At 44.2% G+C, this 19612-nt stretch overlaps 1 protein-coding gene across 3 annotated transcripts in view; it reads left to right on the forward strand.

Annotated features, from left to right (window-relative positions):
- The window catches only part of STN1 (STN1 subunit of CST complex), a 74667-nt gene extending 56489 nt beyond the window's left edge, over positions 1–18178 (forward strand). For all 3 annotated transcript variants that reach the window (XM_075935532.1, XM_075935534.1, XM_075935535.1), the window contains 2 exons: positions 623–695; positions 5833–18178. In XM_075935532.1, the coding sequence (XP_075791647.1) occupies positions 623–695; positions 5833–5990 (231 nt within the window). In that variant the 3' untranslated portion in view covers positions 5991–18178. The remainder of the gene's footprint in view (positions 1–622; positions 696–5832) is intronic.
- The last annotated feature ends 1434 nt before the right edge of the window (positions 18179–19612 follow it).

Here is a 19612-nt window from a genome sequence, read left to right on the forward strand (position 1 = left end):
GATCCACAGACACTCGATCTATTCAGTGAATGCAAGACACTAGATCCAGTGAATCCTTTGGTCTAACCTAGTTTCAGCTATGAATGACTCTCCCTTTACCTAGAAGTAGCGCCCTGAACTCCCTCTCCATTGGGTTTCCAAGTCCCTCTGAAGTTTCAGAGGGGTAGTAGTGTTAGTCTGTAAGGATACGTCTAGACAGCGGCGCTATTTCTGGATACTTCCGGTATCCCAAAATAGCTATTCCGCATCTTGTCATTGTGCCTATTACTTCAAAATATTTTTCAAAATAACAGGCATGGTATTCCAATGTCCCTGGATACCTCATTCCATGAGGATTAAGGGACAGTTCAGAATAGCGCTTTATTTCAAAATTTCAAAATAAGCTATGTAATTTGTGCAGCTCTCTCCTTTTGAAATGATCCTTGTGTGCTGTCTTTCACCTAATTGTTTATTAATATTATTTTTATAACAAGAATAACTTGAAGCTAGAAGTGACTGCTTTTGTATATAGCACAAATGCAAAGGTACCATCCTGGTAATGTCAGGCTAGCATGTACCTTCTTAGTTCATGTGTTTGCAAGGCAGACTACTGTGAATTGGCAATTTTTCTTGTGTGTTCTAGGTGACTGACCAGGATAAGGAGTTATACAGCATGACCCTTAGTATCATCAAAGCAGATTGTCGAAAACCCAGGCGTAAGTAGGTGTATGGTCTGGTCTCTGAGCCAGTGCTGACCCATCATAGAAAACAGTATCTCCTCCTGCTGCTTGATTAGAATAGCCCTTTCCTTTTTTTTTCCTGAACTCAAGCTTAAGTTAGCCTTATCCTCCCTCTCTTCTTTGTTCAGTCAAAAGCCTGGTGCCGGGCATGCTAGAGTGTCTTGAGCGTGGAAGCTGTCAACAATACTATGCAGGGAGAAAGCACTTTAATTCTGAAATGAACAGCCACTCTGAATGTTGGAGACTTGGATGTGAACTCAGTGGAGGATTTAGGTTTCAGACGGAACAGTCAAATAGGGCTAGCTCAGCCCCTGGTGGTTTGTACTTTTCACTACTGAATAAACACACACCTCATGAACTCAGTGTCAGTATGAGTGATGTCACAAAAGGGGTAGTGTGGAGTCAGTTGCCTTCACTAAGGTGTAGATTTTTAGGACATTTTTAAATGAAATTGATCCCTATAACAGGGGCCCAAGCCTCCAGGGTGAAATCTAGACTGCATTGAAGTCATTGTTGACTGCAATGGAGCCAGGATTTCATCCATACCATAGTCTTTAAGTGATACATAGACTATGTGTGGTCCCTGTGCACAGGGATCAATTAAATCACCTAATTAAATTAATTTCTAAGCAGATGACATGCCTTTAAAATTGCTCCTTTCCCCCAAGATCAGAGTGTATCATTGCTATGGCAATGGTTTGTGTTTAGTTTGAGGCACCTAGCCTAATGATAAATGTACATGACTCAAGGGTTTTTCTCTCATTCCGAAACCAATGCAGAATGTGACGCATGGGGTCATTCACTCACCCCTGAAATGCAGCCACTTCTGGACACCATAGACAGCAGCATGACATAAATGGCTAGCTAGAAGACTTTTTGCAGTGTTGTTGTTGGGTTGGCCCCAGCATAAGAGACAGACAAGCTATTGGACCAACTTCTGTTGGTGGAAGGTACAAGCTTTTGAGCTACACAGAGGTCTTCTCACCCTACCTTGTCTAGCTAGAACATGTCAGCTATTCTGTGTTAGCATCACAAAACTAGGAATGTGAAGAATAATTGCTACAAATGTTCAGCTTGGGTAACTTGGCATGTCTGAACATAGTTGCCTGATGTGCCACCATACCAACATTAGTGCTGTTAGTAGCCGATTGCTACTGATGCCTACAAGAAATCTGCCAACGAGACAGAGGGATGTTTGGAATAGCTGATTTTTTTAATTATTTTTTTTAAACAACTTTCAAATGAGTTGGCACCACCTCGATGAGGATGTACTGTAGTTTCACTCACAAGCTATCTCATCTGGCCAACTCCTACCCTCGCTTCTTGAGTCTTGCCTTACATTTGAATGTAAAAGGCAGGACCTCTCTTCATGTGTGTATGTACGTACTGTACCGAGGGTGCAGGAGCACCAATCCTACTGTGAGACTCTGGATGCTACTGTAATTCATTAATAATTCTGAGCATCATATTTAAATATCCCTTAAATAGTTAGGGACTGTTTTTCTTCTCATCCAGAAAACCATACCTTTGGCAACATAGTACTGTAATGATAGCTTTGGGCATTTAGTTTAGTATCTATTACTCAGCACCTGCTACCCTCCTCATTACTGACCTACCTGAGCACTTCATAGCAGCCCTCTGAGGCTAGGAGGTATTCTGCCTCATTGAACAGACAGGGAACTGAGGCACAGAGAGATTAAGTGACTTGGTCAGAGTCACAGTGAGTCTGTGGAACAGCCAAGGTGTCTCAAATCTTATTCCAGTATCTTAACCACAATAGCATTCTTTCTCTCCTTCATCAAAGGGAAGAATGGCAACTAGTGAAGTACTAACTCTGCTTCATGAAGAACCTGAGCTTTCCAGGCAGGTCATTTGTATTCTGAGCAGGCTTGATTCTGTTTAGTTTCAGATCTGATGAAATTATAGCTGCAGGATGCTTGTCTCCTGGATTTGAGAAGGAACAAATATATCCGCTTAAATGTGATCTATGGCTAATTTGATTTTTTCTTTTTTATTGACACACAATTATAGTAAATTATTTTGTATTGCAAGGGATGGAATTTTCAGGTCTGTTTTCTATCACCCTGTTGTCTTTCTGTAGGATTGTTTGTGTAATATGCTCACTGAACATAATAGGATTGTCAAGCAGTCAACTGGGAAGGCTGAAACTGTCTTGAAGATTAAAGCTGAAATAGCCCGTGTGGCCACAGAAAATGGCTTAAATAATGTGTGGTCAATGTCATAGACTTTAAAGATAGCACTGTGCACTATGCTAGCTCTCGCATGCCCTCTGGTGGTTGTGGGTATCCAAACAAACTACAGTAGACTTCCAATAATCCGGAATCTATGGGACGTAGATGGTGCCAGATTATCAAATATGCCGGTCTGTCAGGAGGTACTATAAACTGGTTATATATATATATACACTGTATACATTATATACTGTATATAAAGTGTTCTTAACCCTTTTTATTGTACATACTGTATACAGTATACTGTAATGTTTTCGTTTTTTTAAGCCTTTTTTACCCTTTTTGCTCAGTTCAACTGCTGCCGCTGTTACCTTGTGACTCATTTTTTGCCGAAGCTCACTCACTAGGCTCTTGCCATTTTGATGCCGGACTATCAGGAGTGCCGGACTATTGGATGCCAGACTATTGGAGTTTTACTGTACTTTGAATTGTGGAAACCTAAGGTGAAATAATTGAAAGGCACTAACACAGCAACTCTTACTAATTGAAAGAAATTCCCAGTTTCCTTCAAGAAGGGAGGCCTTTTTCTATCTAATCTTTGTCACTAATTACAGCTCTCTTTCTACTAACTCTTAAGATAAACTGTGTCAGTCAGTTTGTACATAAGACGTGGGTTTCTATGCCATAAACCGACATCCTGAAACGAATAAACTCTGGGGCCCTAAAATATGTTTACATGAGGTTCTTGTAAAACTGTTCTATCATACACTTAAAGGACAGTCCTGGTCCAAATCAAGGGCAGTCACAACCAATCAAGTTCACAAAAAACACCCTTTCAGAGGCCAGCATAGCAGTGAGAGCATGGCCGAAAGGCAGCTAGAATTATTAGAATTTGTCTCCAGAAGGCATTACAAAACAGAGGGCTCCTTATCCAGCTTCTTCTCTGTTCTTATTTGCTCTGCCCCTAGGTTGAAATAGGACATGGGCTCTATTTTAACACCCATAGTGCCTAATATCTACATGAAACCACCTGGAACATCAGCTGTCAATTATAGGCAGATGACTGCCAGCTCTATACCTTGCTCATCTTTGCCAATGACAGCACTATTGTCTGCCTATATCTCAGAGGCTGAGATCAGTATGTGGATGGATGAAAGTCAGAAGGAAGAGGGTAACCTTATGAAGATCATTACAGCATCTCCCACTAGAGAGGAAATCAACCCTCAAGTGGTCAGAAGTAATTCTGGGCTGCTCAGTGCTTCTGTAATCACAAGGACCAATGACTGCAAAAATGTCACCTTCTCTCTTCCTGTTGTTGGATGCTGAGCTGGGCCATTCCTTAATGACTTAGCCTGGGTCACTGTAACTTGTTTGTTTGGTAATGAGTACTCTGGCCTTCTTAAAACAAACCTCCAATTGATCCAAAGCACAATGACCCATCTCTTTGGCAACACTAGCTACTGAGAGCATGTTACCCTTGTCTTCTATGTACCACACTGGTTCCTCATAGAATGTTGGCTCCATTTAAGAAAGCAGTTAAGGCTCTCCATGCATTGGGCAAGTGCTCTTTTAGGCCAGTCTTACTATGTACAACAACTCTGCCACTATGCGTCTCACTAGTCATGCTTGTAAGATTAGGCAATGGAGCTATAACAGCAGGTGGTTCAAAAATTTGGCTCAAAGCTACATGTCTCTTCCTTCTAGAGGTGGAAAGAACAGTCGCAGCAAACCTCACAACCAAACCGTTAGTTTCCCAATACACTAGCCTTGTCTTTTCTGCACCAGAGACAGTAGGAAGAGCAGAACCTCACTCTCGTGCATCTCTTAATGCTTCTTTCCCCTGATGTTTTTGGGAGGCACTATGATCCTGCAGCATTAGATAACGAAATGGAATGGGAAAAGTGTTACAGGTGGGACTAGTCCAGCTCCTACTTCATTGCTCTACCAGCCAAATCCCCCTTCCATTGGGGAGGATGCAACAACCACAAACCCCACTGCAGCTCATAATGCTGCTCAGCACCTGGAAAAGGAATTCTTCTCCTGCTGTTGTTTTATGCACTTTGTAACTCTGTTGAGCAAAGCCCACTTACTCTGGGTTTATGCAGGCTGAATTGCAGAAGAAGGCTTTTGCCTTAAGGCAGCACAACACTTGTTGTTCCCTAAGTTGGAGTTAGGGGCATCTTTACACTATAAGAGTTATTTTGTAGAAGTTGCATGGCCTGTATTGTACAGGAAGTCAGCCTAAGATGATCAGTGATTCTTTCTGGTTGTGGAATCTATGAACTGTTGTAAGAGAATTGTAAAATTTGGAACTTTGTATGTGAAAGGCCTGTCAGTTCACCTCTCTTTAGGGAATGTGAAAGTCACTGAAAGCCTAGATCACAAATCTATGACTTTCTGTTCAGGCAATTGCCCGAGGAGTCGGTAAAATGTAGAATTATTTGTTTGTTTTGCTGTTGTATAAAATAGGTATAGTGCCACAGCTTGGCCACAAGGTGTCAGCATTGGGCAAACATTCAGTACTGGCTGAGAATATTAGTTTATCTAACTGTCTGGGTTTAGAGCTTCAAAACTCAGACTAGTCAAATGTGGAAAAGCCTTTCTACTGGATCTCTTCTTAGTGAGCTGCAGACTGAAAGACTAACTTGAAAGACTGTGAATGGAGATTTACAACTCAGAGTGGGGTCTGAAATGTGTTACCACTGTTCAGGATGTACCTTTAGGTGTTAGATCTCCCTGCCTTCTGTCAGGCTTATCTAACCAATAACTCACGTTCTCCTTATTACTTTTTTAGCCCTAACACTGGCACTTTTCAGTGAAGTTATGGGAACGTTAGCCAATGTCAGAACTGCAAACTCAGCCCCTTGGTCCCTTTCCTTACAAAGTCCATGACTTGTTGCATTTTACCTTTGTTTCTGCAGATGCTGAAAAAGGCTGCCATTTTCTTCACATCCTGTCTTGTGTTCGCCAGAGCTACAGTCCTTATCTAAGTGAAGCGGTGATGCATCATGTTGTGAATCTGCTGGAAAGAAACAGTGATATTGTTAGCACCATGGAAGGATACTATATGACTTTCTGAAAAAAAGAAATAAAATGCAGAACATTGGTTTGTGGGTGGTGCAGGCAGAAGAAAATGTAACCCACTAACCATATTTCCAGGAAAGAATAGAAAGGACTTGACAATGACACTGAAGAGCCAGCTTTGTGTAGAATATAAATTGGAGGAGGAAAAGAGAATGTTGGCTTAAAAAATCCTATTGGTTCCACCTGACTGGTTCCTTGAAAAAAATACAAGCCTTGCACTTTGCTTTAAAGCCCATGCTGAGTTCTGCTACTCCAGGAATTAAAATCTACAGGGAAAATTGTGCAGGATTGGTTCCACAGCATCCAAGTATTACAGCCCAGCAGGTACAAGCTACTTGAAGTGAGCATTCTGAATACAATCACTGTTCTTAGAATCATAGGGCTGGAAGAGACCTCAGGAATCATCGAATCCAACCCCCTGCCCAAAGCAGGACCAACCCCAACTAAATCATCCCAGCCAGGGCTTTGTCAAGCTGGGGCTTAAAACCTCTAGGGATGGAGATTCCACCACTTCCCTAGGGAACCCGTTCCAGTGCTTCACCACCCTCCTGGGGAAATAGTTTTTCCTAATATCCAACCTAGACCTCCCACATTGTAACTTGAGACCATTGCTCCTCGTTCTGTCATCTGCCACCACTGAGACCAGCCTCTCTCCATCCCTTTTGGAACCTCCCTTCAGGAAGTTGAAGGTTGTTATCAAATCCTCCCTCACTCTTCTCTTAGGCAAACTAAATAAGCCCAAATCCCACAGCCTCTCCTTGTAGGTCATGTTCTTCCTAATATGCTTCTCTTTCTCCAACCATAGTGCTTCCAAATGGTGCTGCCTGATGGCTTCTCTATTATATGGTTTATCAGCTTGATGTTGCCACTAATGTGATGATTGGTTATAGCAGTAATCTCTTCTGGAGTCATATTTTGGCTTAAAAACTGTAGTGTTGTGACCTTTCTCCATGTGAGTGATGTGCTTTATAATTCATGTTCTCTAGGTAGATATGTCTCCCTTTTTTAAGTGTGTGTTGTAAAGACCAGTGAAAGGCACTTTCTGGTACCTTGAATGCACTGTGTGTAGCCATCATTCAGTCATCGTTGGCATGAATTTACGTGTATTTCCTCCATTTTCATGGCCAACCCAAGGGGAGGTTTTGGGTGCAGCAGCCAGCTGGAAGGCAAGGGTAGTATGTCTCCTAACAGCCTACTTGCTGCCTCCTATCTCCCCGTAGGAAACAGCCTAGCCACTTATTTTTAAAACATGTTCAAATCCCTCAGGATATTAATACAAGTTCTTGATTAATTTGGACCCATATTAAGCTCCTATTCTTACAAATCAGCCATAGCTTTATATTTTTAATACACTCTCAGCATCACAAATACTGAACCATGAAACTAGAATTTATAGAAAACAGCATGCTGAAGTCATGAGACTGGTGCAATTCCCTGATTTTTCATCTTCCCTCCCGCCCCCCGGAGTTAGGAAGTCCCATATCACCTCTTTGTGCTTGGATGTGCACTGAAATTTGTGGAATTGCATTGAAAGAAAGCTAGCATTGAAAAAGCTAATGGGTAAGACGTTTGACTGAGAATAATTAAAACTCATATGTACGCCAGTGTTCAATGCCCAGTGCTGCTCGGCATTTAAACCTACTGGATTTACTCCTTAGGGCTTGCTCTTACTAAGCTGCTCCCTTAATGGAGGAAAATGTGAAATGAGCAAAAAGTGCTGCTTGCGTCTTTCCTCTATCTCCCACAAGTAATACTTGAAATAGCAATCTCCCCACAGTGACATTTAGCAGGGAAGACCTCTAAGGATCAGCACCCAGAGAAAAATAAACTATATATATGCACTTGGTGAGCCAACAAGTGGGCTCTCTGTCTATGTGCGTGTGCATGTGGGCATGCTGACTCTTGGTTTGGTGATACATTATATGCCTCATTTTGAGATGTGGCTGTAGTGGGTATAGGGAAATAGAAAGGCATGATGAAACCTGTGGCGTTTGCATTGATGTCTATAGAAAAACTAGCTTTAGATGGTGCATGTGTCCTGAATGTGTAAAGCTATGTAGGACTCACTACTTCATCTATTTCCCCTGCCTATTGTTGATCTTGATTGTCAATTTCCCAGTCGGCTGTTGCTATTCTTTGCATTATTGCTATTTGTTTTTTGTTTAGCATTATATGTCCTGTCCCCAGACCTTAGCAAGTATCCAGACAGGTGCAGAAAAGATGTATTTCTTCACAAGGAGATTGGATAGGGGGTTAAAAGGGAACATTCATATAAGAAAAGAAGAAGCAGGAAGTGGAGTCCAGGTCGTGGTTCAATAAAGTAGGAAAAACAATGGGTTTGCCTACAGCAGTTCCACTAAAATAAATCTGGTGTAAACCCCAAAGTGAGGGGAGGGACATTTTGTATTTCTTTTCAGCCCTGATACTAATCAATTTAAATAACTTCAGTTTAAAAAAAATACAAGTTTCCCATGGAAGAATAGTGGGTATAAGGATGGCAGTCTGCTTAATAGTAACTGAATGTTTAGGTTTAGTGTACGTTACTGGGGCCATTGGTCTAAGTTATACAACTTCAGCTACCCAGATAGGGTAGCTGAAGTTGATGTACTTAGATCTACTCACTGCAGTATCTAGACATGATAAATTGACCCTTGCTGGATGGATCGCTGCCCATCATTCCAACTCATAGTGAAGATGTGCTCTTAGGCAGCTGGGTTGGTATCTAATTGGGGCTGGAAAATAGGAACGCTTTAATTATGTTGGTATAGTTAAAGTGTAAGTGAACAATCCCCCAGTGTGAACACAGTTTCACCAATATAAACGTGGTTTATACAAGTAGGCTACGTCTAGACTGGCATGATTTTCCGGAAATGCTTTTAACGGAAAAGTTTTCCGTTAAAAGCATTTTCGGAAAAGCGCGTCTAGATTGGCAGGACGCTTTTCCGCAAAAGCACTTTTTTGCGGAAAAGTGTCCGTGGCCAATCAAGACGCGCTTTTGTGCAAAAAAAGCCCTGATCGCTATTTTCGCGATCGGGGCTTTTTTGCGGAAAACAAATCTCTGCTGTCTACACTGGCCCTTTTGCGCAAAAGTTTTTCGGAAAAAGACTTTTGCCTGAACGGGAGCAGCATAGTATTTCCACAAAAGCACTGACAATCTTACATGAGATCATCAGTGCTTTTGCGGAAATTCAAGCAGCCAGTGTAGACAGCTGGCAAGTTTTTCCGGAAAAGCAGTTGCTTTTCCGGAAAAAGTGGCCAGTCTAGACACAGCCGTATGGTTTATTTCCCCCCTTCCCTGTAAGGGAACAGGAGTAACTATATTAGTATAACTGGGTCCACACTAGGACTTTTAATGGCATAACTATATTGGTTTAAAAAATTCACACCCCAAACCAAAATAATCTGTCAAAATTAAAACTTAAGTTTAGACTAGGCCTAGCTGCGCTGGTGTGGGAAATTTAGAAAAGCACTTTTCTTGGTTTTTGTTCAGTTAAAATGCCTTTAGGCAACACAATCATTAGTAGTCTGCTCTGGAGCTGTTTCAAAGATTACGTGAGCTTGACAAGCATGCATTGGTATTCTAGGACTGCCAAATGGCCGGTTCCTGTTTCTATAGGAACAGTTAAGTTGGCAAAAGCCAGGTAAGTATAATAGGTTTTTTAATCAGTCAACATTTTTACCTGGTTTCCCAGTGATCAGATTTCCCTGGAAACTGCCTAGGAATTAAAATTAAGGAAAAGGAGGGAGGGAGGGTCCAAAATGTACAGCTATTAACTGTTTCCATGGAAATGGAAGTTGGCCACCTTTCTGGAATAGAAGCAACGGATCAACCTCTGTTCCGCTAACCTGCTACCTTCAGTCAGGCAGACAGAAAATACCTGGAGTTAGACCTAGGTGCTTTTTGGGCAGAGTGGGGCAGTGAGAAATACAATCAGTGGCATTTTTCTAGCTCTACCCGGGTTTAGGTTCAGGAGCTATTTAATCTTACTTCAAAAAGAAGGAATAAACAGGGGTCTCAGAATCAAACACCGGGGAGGGGCCTGGCACGATGTGGTGGCAGCAATGCCCCTTCCGCTCCGCCCCCTACCCCCCCCCCCCAGCCTTGCAGCAGCAGGAGCTGTGGGGAAGCAGAGGCAAATGCACTCACTCCGCTTCCCCACAGCTCCTGCCACCTTGGAGAGTGAAGAGGGGGTGTAACTACTGCCACTGCACTGCACCAGCTCCCCTCTCCCCCATGATCCCCAAAGCCACGTCCTTGGGGGAACAGGGTGCCATGTCGGGAAGGAAGGGAGGGGAGCTGTGGAGTTTAGGGGATGGTAACAAACAGGCCCCTCTCCCCAGCTAGCTGGGAGTCCCAGGCTGGCTTGTGCTGTCGCTCCAGCCAGGGATTGCCCATGGGCCAGGAATTTGAGAACCCTGGAACAAAGCTTTCTAGAATGGATTTTTTAAAAGTGCGGGTAATAAATGTTTAAAGATAAAATTCAGTATATATCTACCCTCAGCCTACCAAAGTGTAATATAGAAGAGGGGGAGGTTTGGCAGAGAGTAAGTAGCCTTGGATTTTCTTCCAAGCTCTATCGCAGACTCCCTGTGAGATTTAGGGCAAAACACTTAATCTGCCTCAGTTTCCCACTTGTAAAATGAAGATAATATACTTCCTCAGCTCACAGGGTAATTGTGAGACTTGATTTTATTGAAGCGCATTGCAGTCTGTGGATTGGTAGGTGATCTAGAAGGAGATAGGATAGGCCCTCTGACGGGGAAGAGGGTCAGCTGAGGAGTTGCCTGGGGTGCCAGTGATTCAAAGGGGCCATGAGCTCCTGGTCACCACTGCTGCTACTGTGGCAAGGGCAGGGGCTGGAACCCTAGCCCCTTTGAATTGTCACCAGAGCACAGCACTGTATGGCTCTGAGAGCTGGAGGGACACCATATTCTGGGCGGTGCTAAGCGCTGACTGCCCTTGGCCCCGCCTTTTCCATCTGAAGCCCCACCCCTTGCCCTGAGGCCCACGGTGAATGAGAATGGATGACTGTTTTGTGTGATCTGCAGGCTAAGACACTGGAGACTTCTTCCAGCCCAAAATCATTCTGGCCCCTTTGGTGTGTAACTGTCCATTGCAGTGATGCCTGTAAAAAAAATTGGCATCTAATATGCTGACCAGTATTGCCTTGTTGTTTCCTCATATTCCCCAGTCTGTCTGTCTCCATCTGTTGTCTCTTGTCTTGTACTTAGCTTGTAAGCCCTTTGCAGCAGGCAGCATCTTTTTGTGTGTGTTTGTACAACATCCAGCACAAGGGGGCCCAGGTTCAAGTCTCTCAAGTACTAGTGCAAAACAGATAACTAGGGACAACCAGAGCAGGAGCAAAGTGATAACCATAGAAATTCTTGTTGGAACACCCAAAAGGAAGACTATCCTCAGAAACACAGACTGTAGCAAACAGGCACTACTTACGGCAAGCCAACATCATTGACGCAGCTGCACCACTAAAGCACTTAAATGAAGACGCTGATGGGAGTTACTGTAGTTAAACTACCTCCCCAAAAGGCAGAAGCTGTGTTGGCAGGAGAAATTCTCCTGCTGATAGCACCATTTACATGACGGCTTAGGTAAGTATAACTTTGTCACTTTGGAGATGTGGATTTTTTTTACACCCTGATGGCGTAATTGTGCCGATTATAGATCTGTTATCTGGACCAGGCCTTAGCCTTGATCAGTATTTGGCTTAATGTGCAAATAAGTAGCTAACAAGACTTCAGGCATCTGAAACAAGTAGTAAGAGCTAAGTGCAACAGTGCACTCTTTTATATTTTCCAATTTGGAGAGCAGCAAAGGAAATAAGGAATTAAAGAGATTGGAGTAATTCAGAGTTTATATAATTTACCCAATGGTTTACGATGATATAATGTGACTCCTCCTACCCTGCCTCACACACATCCCTGGCATATACAGCCCTGCTCCTTTACTATTTCTCCTGTCCTGCAGGGTGCCTTTCTTTTTCTAAAGAAGATCTCAGTGTTATTTGTGCACTTTTAAAGGACCAGTTAGGACTGTATTTTTTTAATTTCTCTCTCTCCCTTGCTATTGTCACTCAATTCTGTTAATCATTTGGGGTGCAATTTGTAAAAAAAAAAAATGCTAGTGTTTAGGGGGTTGTGTTCTGAAGAAATAATAATGGCGCACACACTTTCCTTGCATAGCTTCAGTGCCAGATGCCAGGTTAGCATGCAACCTGAGATTTTAAATATAAACCTTAACAGGTGCATTTTGTGGACACAACACCTCTAGGGGAAGAAAAATGTTTGATCACTGAATGATTGAGACAGAGCACTGAAGGAAACATCTGCCATCAATCTGTTCAATATGGAAAGAGCTCCACATGATTCACAATATATTGCTCAGTGTATCTACAGGATGGACCTTACAACAGCACAGCGGTTCCATGTGGTCTCCTGTGTATCTACTCTATGCCGATGGAAGAGAGCTCTCTCAAGCAACAATATCTATGAAAGCAGGGGAGTGTCTCCCACTCACATGCACTGTCCACACCCGTGCTTCTGTCAGTGAAATTTATGTGATTTTTTTCACACTTCTAACTGACACAACTTTTACTGACAAAAAATGCTGGTGTAGCTGTAGCTTGAGTGTCTGTATGCCGACACTCAACTACAGCTGAAAGCTCAACTGATCGTGATAGAGGGAAAGGGTACTCTAGTTTAGAGCTCTACGGGTTTGGAACAAAGTCTTTGGGTGACATGTCTGTTGCCACATGTGGGCCATTGCTTAGACCGTGGCTTACAGCATAATGTAGGGTTCCCAGTGTCTGGTATTCACCCGGACAGTCCGGTATTTTCGCCTCCTGTCTGATTAAAAAAAAATTCAGAGAATACCGGACACCTGAGTGGTCCAGTATTTTCTGAATTTTTCCCCGGCCAGGAGCTGAAAATGCTGGGCATCTGGCAACCCTACAAACACTCCCGGCCTTCCCCCGAATCCTTTCCCTGGCCCCGTGACCCCAGCTCTCAAGCTCACCTGGTTCCCCAAGGTTGCTGTCAAAAAATGGCTGCCAGCCAAAAGACCTAGGGGGAGCAATGCTTCCCCTGGGTCTTAGTGCTCAACAGCTCTGCTGTTCCTATCCCTGCACTCACTCTTAAAGGGGACATGCTGTTTTAATTGTTTTAATGCTGTTCGATTTTTTTTCTCAACAATTTTGGTCTCCCACTCCTCCTTTCTCCCCCCCCCAACAGAATTTTTCCCTGGGGTTTTTTTTTCCAGGGGGAGAGGGGTGTTTGGTATTTTTGTTTCAACCATCTGGCAACCCTAGCATAAAAGTGATGTCCATATCTCTGAATCAAATAAACCAGGCAATTTGGAAATCAGTGCCACTGTGTCAAGGTGAGACAAGACACCGTTTGCTGGGACTGCTGTAAGGAATGCAGTGCTTAGCTTTCCATGAGATTTCCGCTTCTGTGTGATCAGGGTCTTTTTTTCAAACAACACGTGCTGCAATTTAGTTTTCCAGACCCACCTAATGGGATTGCATTTCCCTTTTAATGCAGGGCAAACACTGACCTAGGGATACTCCTTCACATAGGTTAACTACCAGGGCAACAGAAAAGAAGAAAGGTCACTTCCCTAGGAAGCAGAGCATGCTTACATGCATTTAGCCACACAGTGTCACTGTGGATACAAGCTAGAATCAACCTGAGATCCTCCTCTGGGTACTAAAATATGTTTGTTTAAAGAAACCTGTGACATTGAAGATCACCAGACTCTACAGACAGGAGATGATGTCCAGCATATGATTGAGTAAAGTACTAGTGCATTCCACTACTGTATGAACTACAGGCAATGGCACTCCCTTAGACTGTGTGTTGTGACAGTGTCATTGAAAATTCTTCTGTAGTTTCCATAATAAAATTTTCATACGTTTTTAAATTACACATTTTACTATTCACGGTTTGTCCTCTAGATATGATCATCTTTTGGGTATTGGTAGCTAGGTATTTGAGCTTCTCCAGGGCATACAGTAAAACAATCACTATAGCTGACAGTATAAATTGGTAAGAATAATGCATAAGGAAAGACATACAGGAATTAAAACACATATCTAGACTCTAAGAAGCTATTAAGAATAAAGAATCAATGTCCAGACATACAGAGGCAAAATTGGAAAGAAATACAGAGTGAAAAAAATGTTAATAGCTTTTCTTGTAATAAGTATGGATTAAGAAGTATGGGGATCACTATCCCCATTTTACAGATGAGGAAGCTGAGAGAGAGAGAGGTTGAGTGACTTGGCTGAGGTCAAATGGTTAGTAAGTGGTAAAGCAGAGACTAGAACCCATGATTCTTGATCCTCAAACTACAAATCAATCAGCTAAACTGCAGCTGCCTCATTTAAATTTGCCCTTTGCTTAATGTTTTAAGGAAGAGAAGAATTTTTTTGCCATATCACTAGATACCCTCAAAACCTTGATAACAGTGGGGAAAAATACAAGGTGTACTTAGCTGACAGTCAGTATGCAATTTGCTACCTTTATCCCAAAGGGAACATGGACTAGGAGGTTTGAAATATCCAGTCTCCAGTACAAGAAAAGGCGGGTTGGAAGATAGCTTAAGTAGTGAAGAGGTTAAGCTCTGAGAGAGCTGCTTTGTACGATGTTAATCTATAATTTAGGTAAGATGGATGAAGCTGCTCTGTTGTAATGTAAGGATAGCCTTCTCTAAGTCATTGACAAAGCACTGGCACTGCAAGCTAGGAGAGTGGTTATTTGAGTTCACAACCACTATACGAAATCAATGCATGTGAGCTGAGGCTGGGTTCTGCCTGGTGCTGTTAGAGCAGAGCTCTTTGGTAGCGAAGCTGCTGGGGACATGCTGCCATTCATGTTCATTGTGAGTGTGGGAAAGCTGGCTATTCACAGACTTTCCTCTCAGAACCACTCCTGGCCTGAGATGCCTGGTTTCCACATGAGCTGAGCCTTTAATCCCCACAGCAAGCTTGTTTTGAAATTAAGGAATCTCCCAAGCAGTAAAGGATGCACTTAATACAGAGAGGTGGAGCATTTTTTTGTTTTGGAATTTGAGGTTTGAATTGAAGAACAAACTCTGCAACTTTTGTGGTGTGTGTGTAGAGAGATATTTTTTAACACAGCAAAAGAATCGCACAGACAGCAGCCTTTTAAAGAAGTCATGGTTTATAAATACAGTAGCTGAGCTGGGAGCCTAACAAAGGCTCTGTGTTGTGTTGTGTTGTATATCAGAGCCAAAAAGCCCTAAGGAGTGTATCTCTAGAACCAAGCCTGGGGGATTATGCATGCAACTGCTGTTGCCAGTAATGAATCCTGTGGCTGATTAGCCATGCACTGCACTGAAATGTTGTTCCTAAAGACCTGATCCTAAGACAGTGGTCACCAACCAGTAGTTCTTGGGGCCTCTGACCGGTGATCCTGACCAGTTTGGCCAGGAAGTTACCAAGCGCTGGCACTTCAGTTGCCTCTCTACTCACTGTCATGCTGCTCCTGCCCTCTGCCTTGGACCTGCTTCCTTCGGAGCCTCCTGCTTGCTGTGCAGGGTGTAGGAGGGAGAAGAGGGCGGTTCTGATATCAGGGTTTCCCTTCTCCCCCCAATTCTGTATCCTATTCCCACACAGGAAGAAGGGGATGGAGGGAACCTAACCTGTTGTGGATGGAGCAATTATCCCTATGGTAATTGCTGCTCCTGGAAGTGGCCGGCGTGTCCCTGTAGCCCTTGAGAAAGGCAGAGCAGGGGTCTCCACACCGTCCTTGCCTGCAGACACCACTCCTGCAGCTCCCATTGATCAACAACAGGGAACCGTGGTCAGTAGACGCTGTGGGCTCAATGCCTGTAGATGAAGGGCAGCATGTGATGCCATGGAGCCATTGCTGTACATGCCAGCTGCTTTCAGAAGTGGTGCAGGGCCAGGGCAGCAGTAAGCCTGCCTTAACTCCACTGCTTCACCACCCGGAAGCCATCTCAGTTAAGTGGTGCCCAACCAGAGCCTGCTTCCTGAAACCTTTGTCCCAGCCTCAACTGACTCCTGCACCCAACCTCCTGCCCCAAACATGAGTCCCCCCACATCCAAACTCCTTCCCAGAGCTTTCCCCCTGAAACCAGAGCCCCTCCCACACTCTGAACTCTTTGGCCCAAGACCAGAGCTTGAACCCCAACCCCATACTCCAGACTGATGAAAGTGAATGAGGTTCATGGAGGAAGGGGGATGAAGTGAGCAGGGTGAGGCCTCAGAGAAGGGGTGAGCAGGGGCAGGAAGGAAGTGGGGTGAGGGTATTTGGGTTTGAGGTAGATCTTACATCGCACTTACATTGAAAACGTAATTGTGTGGTTAGAAAGGTTGGAGACCACTGTCCTAAGAGGTACTTTTCACACTCTGGAGGTGTTTGAGTATCTTTAAATCTCATCCTAGTTAATGGAACGTGGTCATTAGGTACTTCCCAAGGTCGAACTGTACCTGTCCAGCTTTGGCAAAAAGAGGTCAGGAAAAACTAAAATTAGGGCTACGTGCTGTCCTTAGTTGGCTCTGTTGTCATGTGTCTGATAGGGATGTTAGGGTATAAACAACTATTTAGCTGATAAGTGGATGCTTATCAGCCAGTGTTCCCTCTAAGCTTTTCCGTCCATGCATGGAATAAATTTTGTTATGTGAGCCAAAGCATGTGCAAATGTACACCACCAGTAAAAAACATATTCTGCTGGCTCTGGGCACTGTGAGCGCTCTACTAATCAGCTGGGCGGCATTTGAATCTCTCCTGGGCACCTACACAAGTGTTCCGCTTACAGGGGTCACTGTTATCAGCTAATGGTATTGGCTACACTCAGCGTCCTGGGACAGGGCCGGCCTTACCATGAGGCGAACTGAGGCGGCTGCCTCTGGTGCCGGACTGTGGGGGGGCGCCACTAGGACCCAGAGAATTGAGACCTTTCAAAGTTTTGGCCGAAGCAAGGAGGCGTCATTTGAGCTCCCTGCCTCAAGTGCCAAAATGTTGTGGGCCGGCCCTGTCCTGGGGGGGTGGCTTTGCTGTGGCAAGACTCCTCCCTGGCAACCGGGTGGGCAAGAGCTGCTGACCCGGCTCCCAGGGAGGCTTTGCTGTGGGGTCTGCAGCACGTGTAACCATATAACCACTGAGATTTTCTGCGGTGACACGGTTACCCTAGTACACGATTTTTAACATCCCGAGTCCCTGATGGAGTAAGCAAATTTAGCCATTATGCAGCCGCACCTCCCTTACCTGCTACAATAGGCTACGCATAAAGAGTGGAATTAAAAATGTGTAACACAAAAAGTCTGTCCCATGTTTATTTTCTCACCTTTCTGGTCAAATGCTTTAAATTTACACCTCAAAATCCTTCCCTCCCCCCTCCCCCGCCCTTTCTTTTTTTTAAACCCAGCACTACAGCTCTTCCTGAAATCTGAGGAAACCACCAACGCTCAGTGCCTGTTTAGGGAAAGGACTGACACTCCAGGACAACACTCCCGTGCCCCTGAGAGGAGGCAGGAAAAGGTACCCCCCTTTATTTTGAGTGTGTGAGGTTTCTCGTTTGTTTGGTGGAGGAGCACTCCTTGAGCCTGCCCCAGGCCTCTCTTGCACATCGTAGGAAGTCAAACACTGCTCAAAATAGGGCTGATTTACTTCAGGGACATTGATACCCCAGAAGATGAGAAACTTCAAAACGACCTGGGTGGAAAACTGTGTAACGAAGCTGGAGTGCCCACGGGTGGCGAGGACTTGATGAGGAAAGCCCGCGAGGCCACAAGGGAGGCACTGGGGTGAATGCATTCTTCTCCAGAGATGTTTGGGGCTTCATCACCCTTGGAACATAAAGGAGAACTGCTTTTATTTAAAAGAAAAAAAACCACTGAAAAACCCTATTCGCAGGTGCCTGTGGCCGCATCGTGCTGATGCAAGCTGTGGCTATCAGATTCCTCTGGGCATGTGCCCCAAGGAATGTCCGAACCAGCTGTCCCAGCCCCAGAAATGCTGACCAAAGGAAACTAAACTTGAATCATGAAATAAGTGTTGCCACCCTGTTGCTGATTGCATGGGGTGCTGACACCCCACATCAACGCTGAGCTTTCATCAGTTTGGGTAAATTCAGCCTTTTATTCTTAACTCCCCCTCCTCCCAGCTCCGTTAACTATCTAAGGCTACGTCTATACTATGAGCCTCTTGGGAAAGAGCAAATGCAAATGGGGTGCTCATTTGCATATATTGCGCTCTCATTTGCATTTCTTCTTCCTTTCCCTTTTGCGCAAGAGGATTTTGCGCCAAAAAAAGCGCTGTCTAGATGGCTCCTTTGTGCAAAAACCCCCTTTTGTGCAAGAGCCATTTTTCCTATGGGTTGTGCACCGCTGGTCGATAGGACTCCCAGCTCTCCTGTCCCACTGCAAGACATCACTTGCTGGAGCAGAGCAGGTCCCTAGGGGTATGTCTACATTAGCCCCCTAGTTCGAAGTAGGGAGGCTAATGTAGGCATTCGAAGTTGCAAATTAAGCCTGGAATTTAAATATCCCGCATTTGATTTGCATCTTCCCGGCCAGTCGCCATTTTTTTTTTTTTTTTAAATTTACAAGTCTGGACTAACTGCCCGCGTCTACATGCGGCAGGGACCCGGTAGTTCAAATTAAAGCCCGTAAATCGAACTACCTATTAAATCTCATTCCAGGAAGAATAACAGGTAGTTCGAACTAGGGCTTTAATTCGAACTACCGGGTCCCTGCCACGTGTAGACATGGGCAGTTAGTCCAGACTTGTAAATTTCAAAAAATGGCGACTGGCCGGGAAGATGCAAATCAAGCCCGGGATATTTAAATCCCGGGCTTGATTTGCAACTTCAAATGCCTACATTAGCCTCCCTAGTTCAAACTGGGGGACTAGTGTAGACATACCCTAGGTTACTCAAACCCTGGCCTCTCCTTGACTTCTGGCCTCTTTCTTTGCTTTTCTTTGTGAAGATTCTAGCAGGTTGGTTCTCTCTGCCTGCTTATTGTGGCTGGTGACGGCTTTTATTTGAGGGACTGGCTTCTTTTTCTGACCAGTGCTTATGGTAACTAAAATTTTGGGGGACAGTTGTGGGTGAAGGGCAGTCTGTGAAGTCAGATGCTCCCTTTGCTAAGGAGCAAAACAGGTTGTGGTTTTTTTTTCTATCCTACCCGCTAGAGAGATGGTTGACATATCCCCATGCTGCTACTGGAAGCCAAATCCCTTGCCCAGTGTTGACAACCCTTGATGTCCCCAAGATGCCATGAGAGAGGCTTAAATCAAGAGTTGGTTTTTACTTTTTAAAATGTGGTTCTCTTATTGCCTTTTATGGGGGGGAGGGGGCTTTTTTTCAAGCCTTAGATGTGCAGTTGGGTCATATAGTCTAGCTTTGCTTTGCAATTATGAGGGCTATTTGTGTTAAAAAAGTGAATACAATTCTCACTTAATCACAGGACTCTAGTAGCTTGAGCTTTAAGAAAAACACCAAATATAAAATTCCAAGAACTGGCCACACTGTCAACACTGCTGGTTTGGCCTAGGTGCGTGTGTCTGGAGGGTCATAGATATACGCAGAAAGTTCAGGATTTGGGGCTGACG

Source organism: Pelodiscus sinensis, chromosome 8, assembly GCF_049634645.1.
Source record: "Pelodiscus sinensis isolate JC-2024 chromosome 8, ASM4963464v1, whole genome shotgun sequence".
NCBI classification, from domain to species: Eukaryota; Metazoa; Chordata; order Testudines; family Trionychidae; genus Pelodiscus; species Pelodiscus sinensis.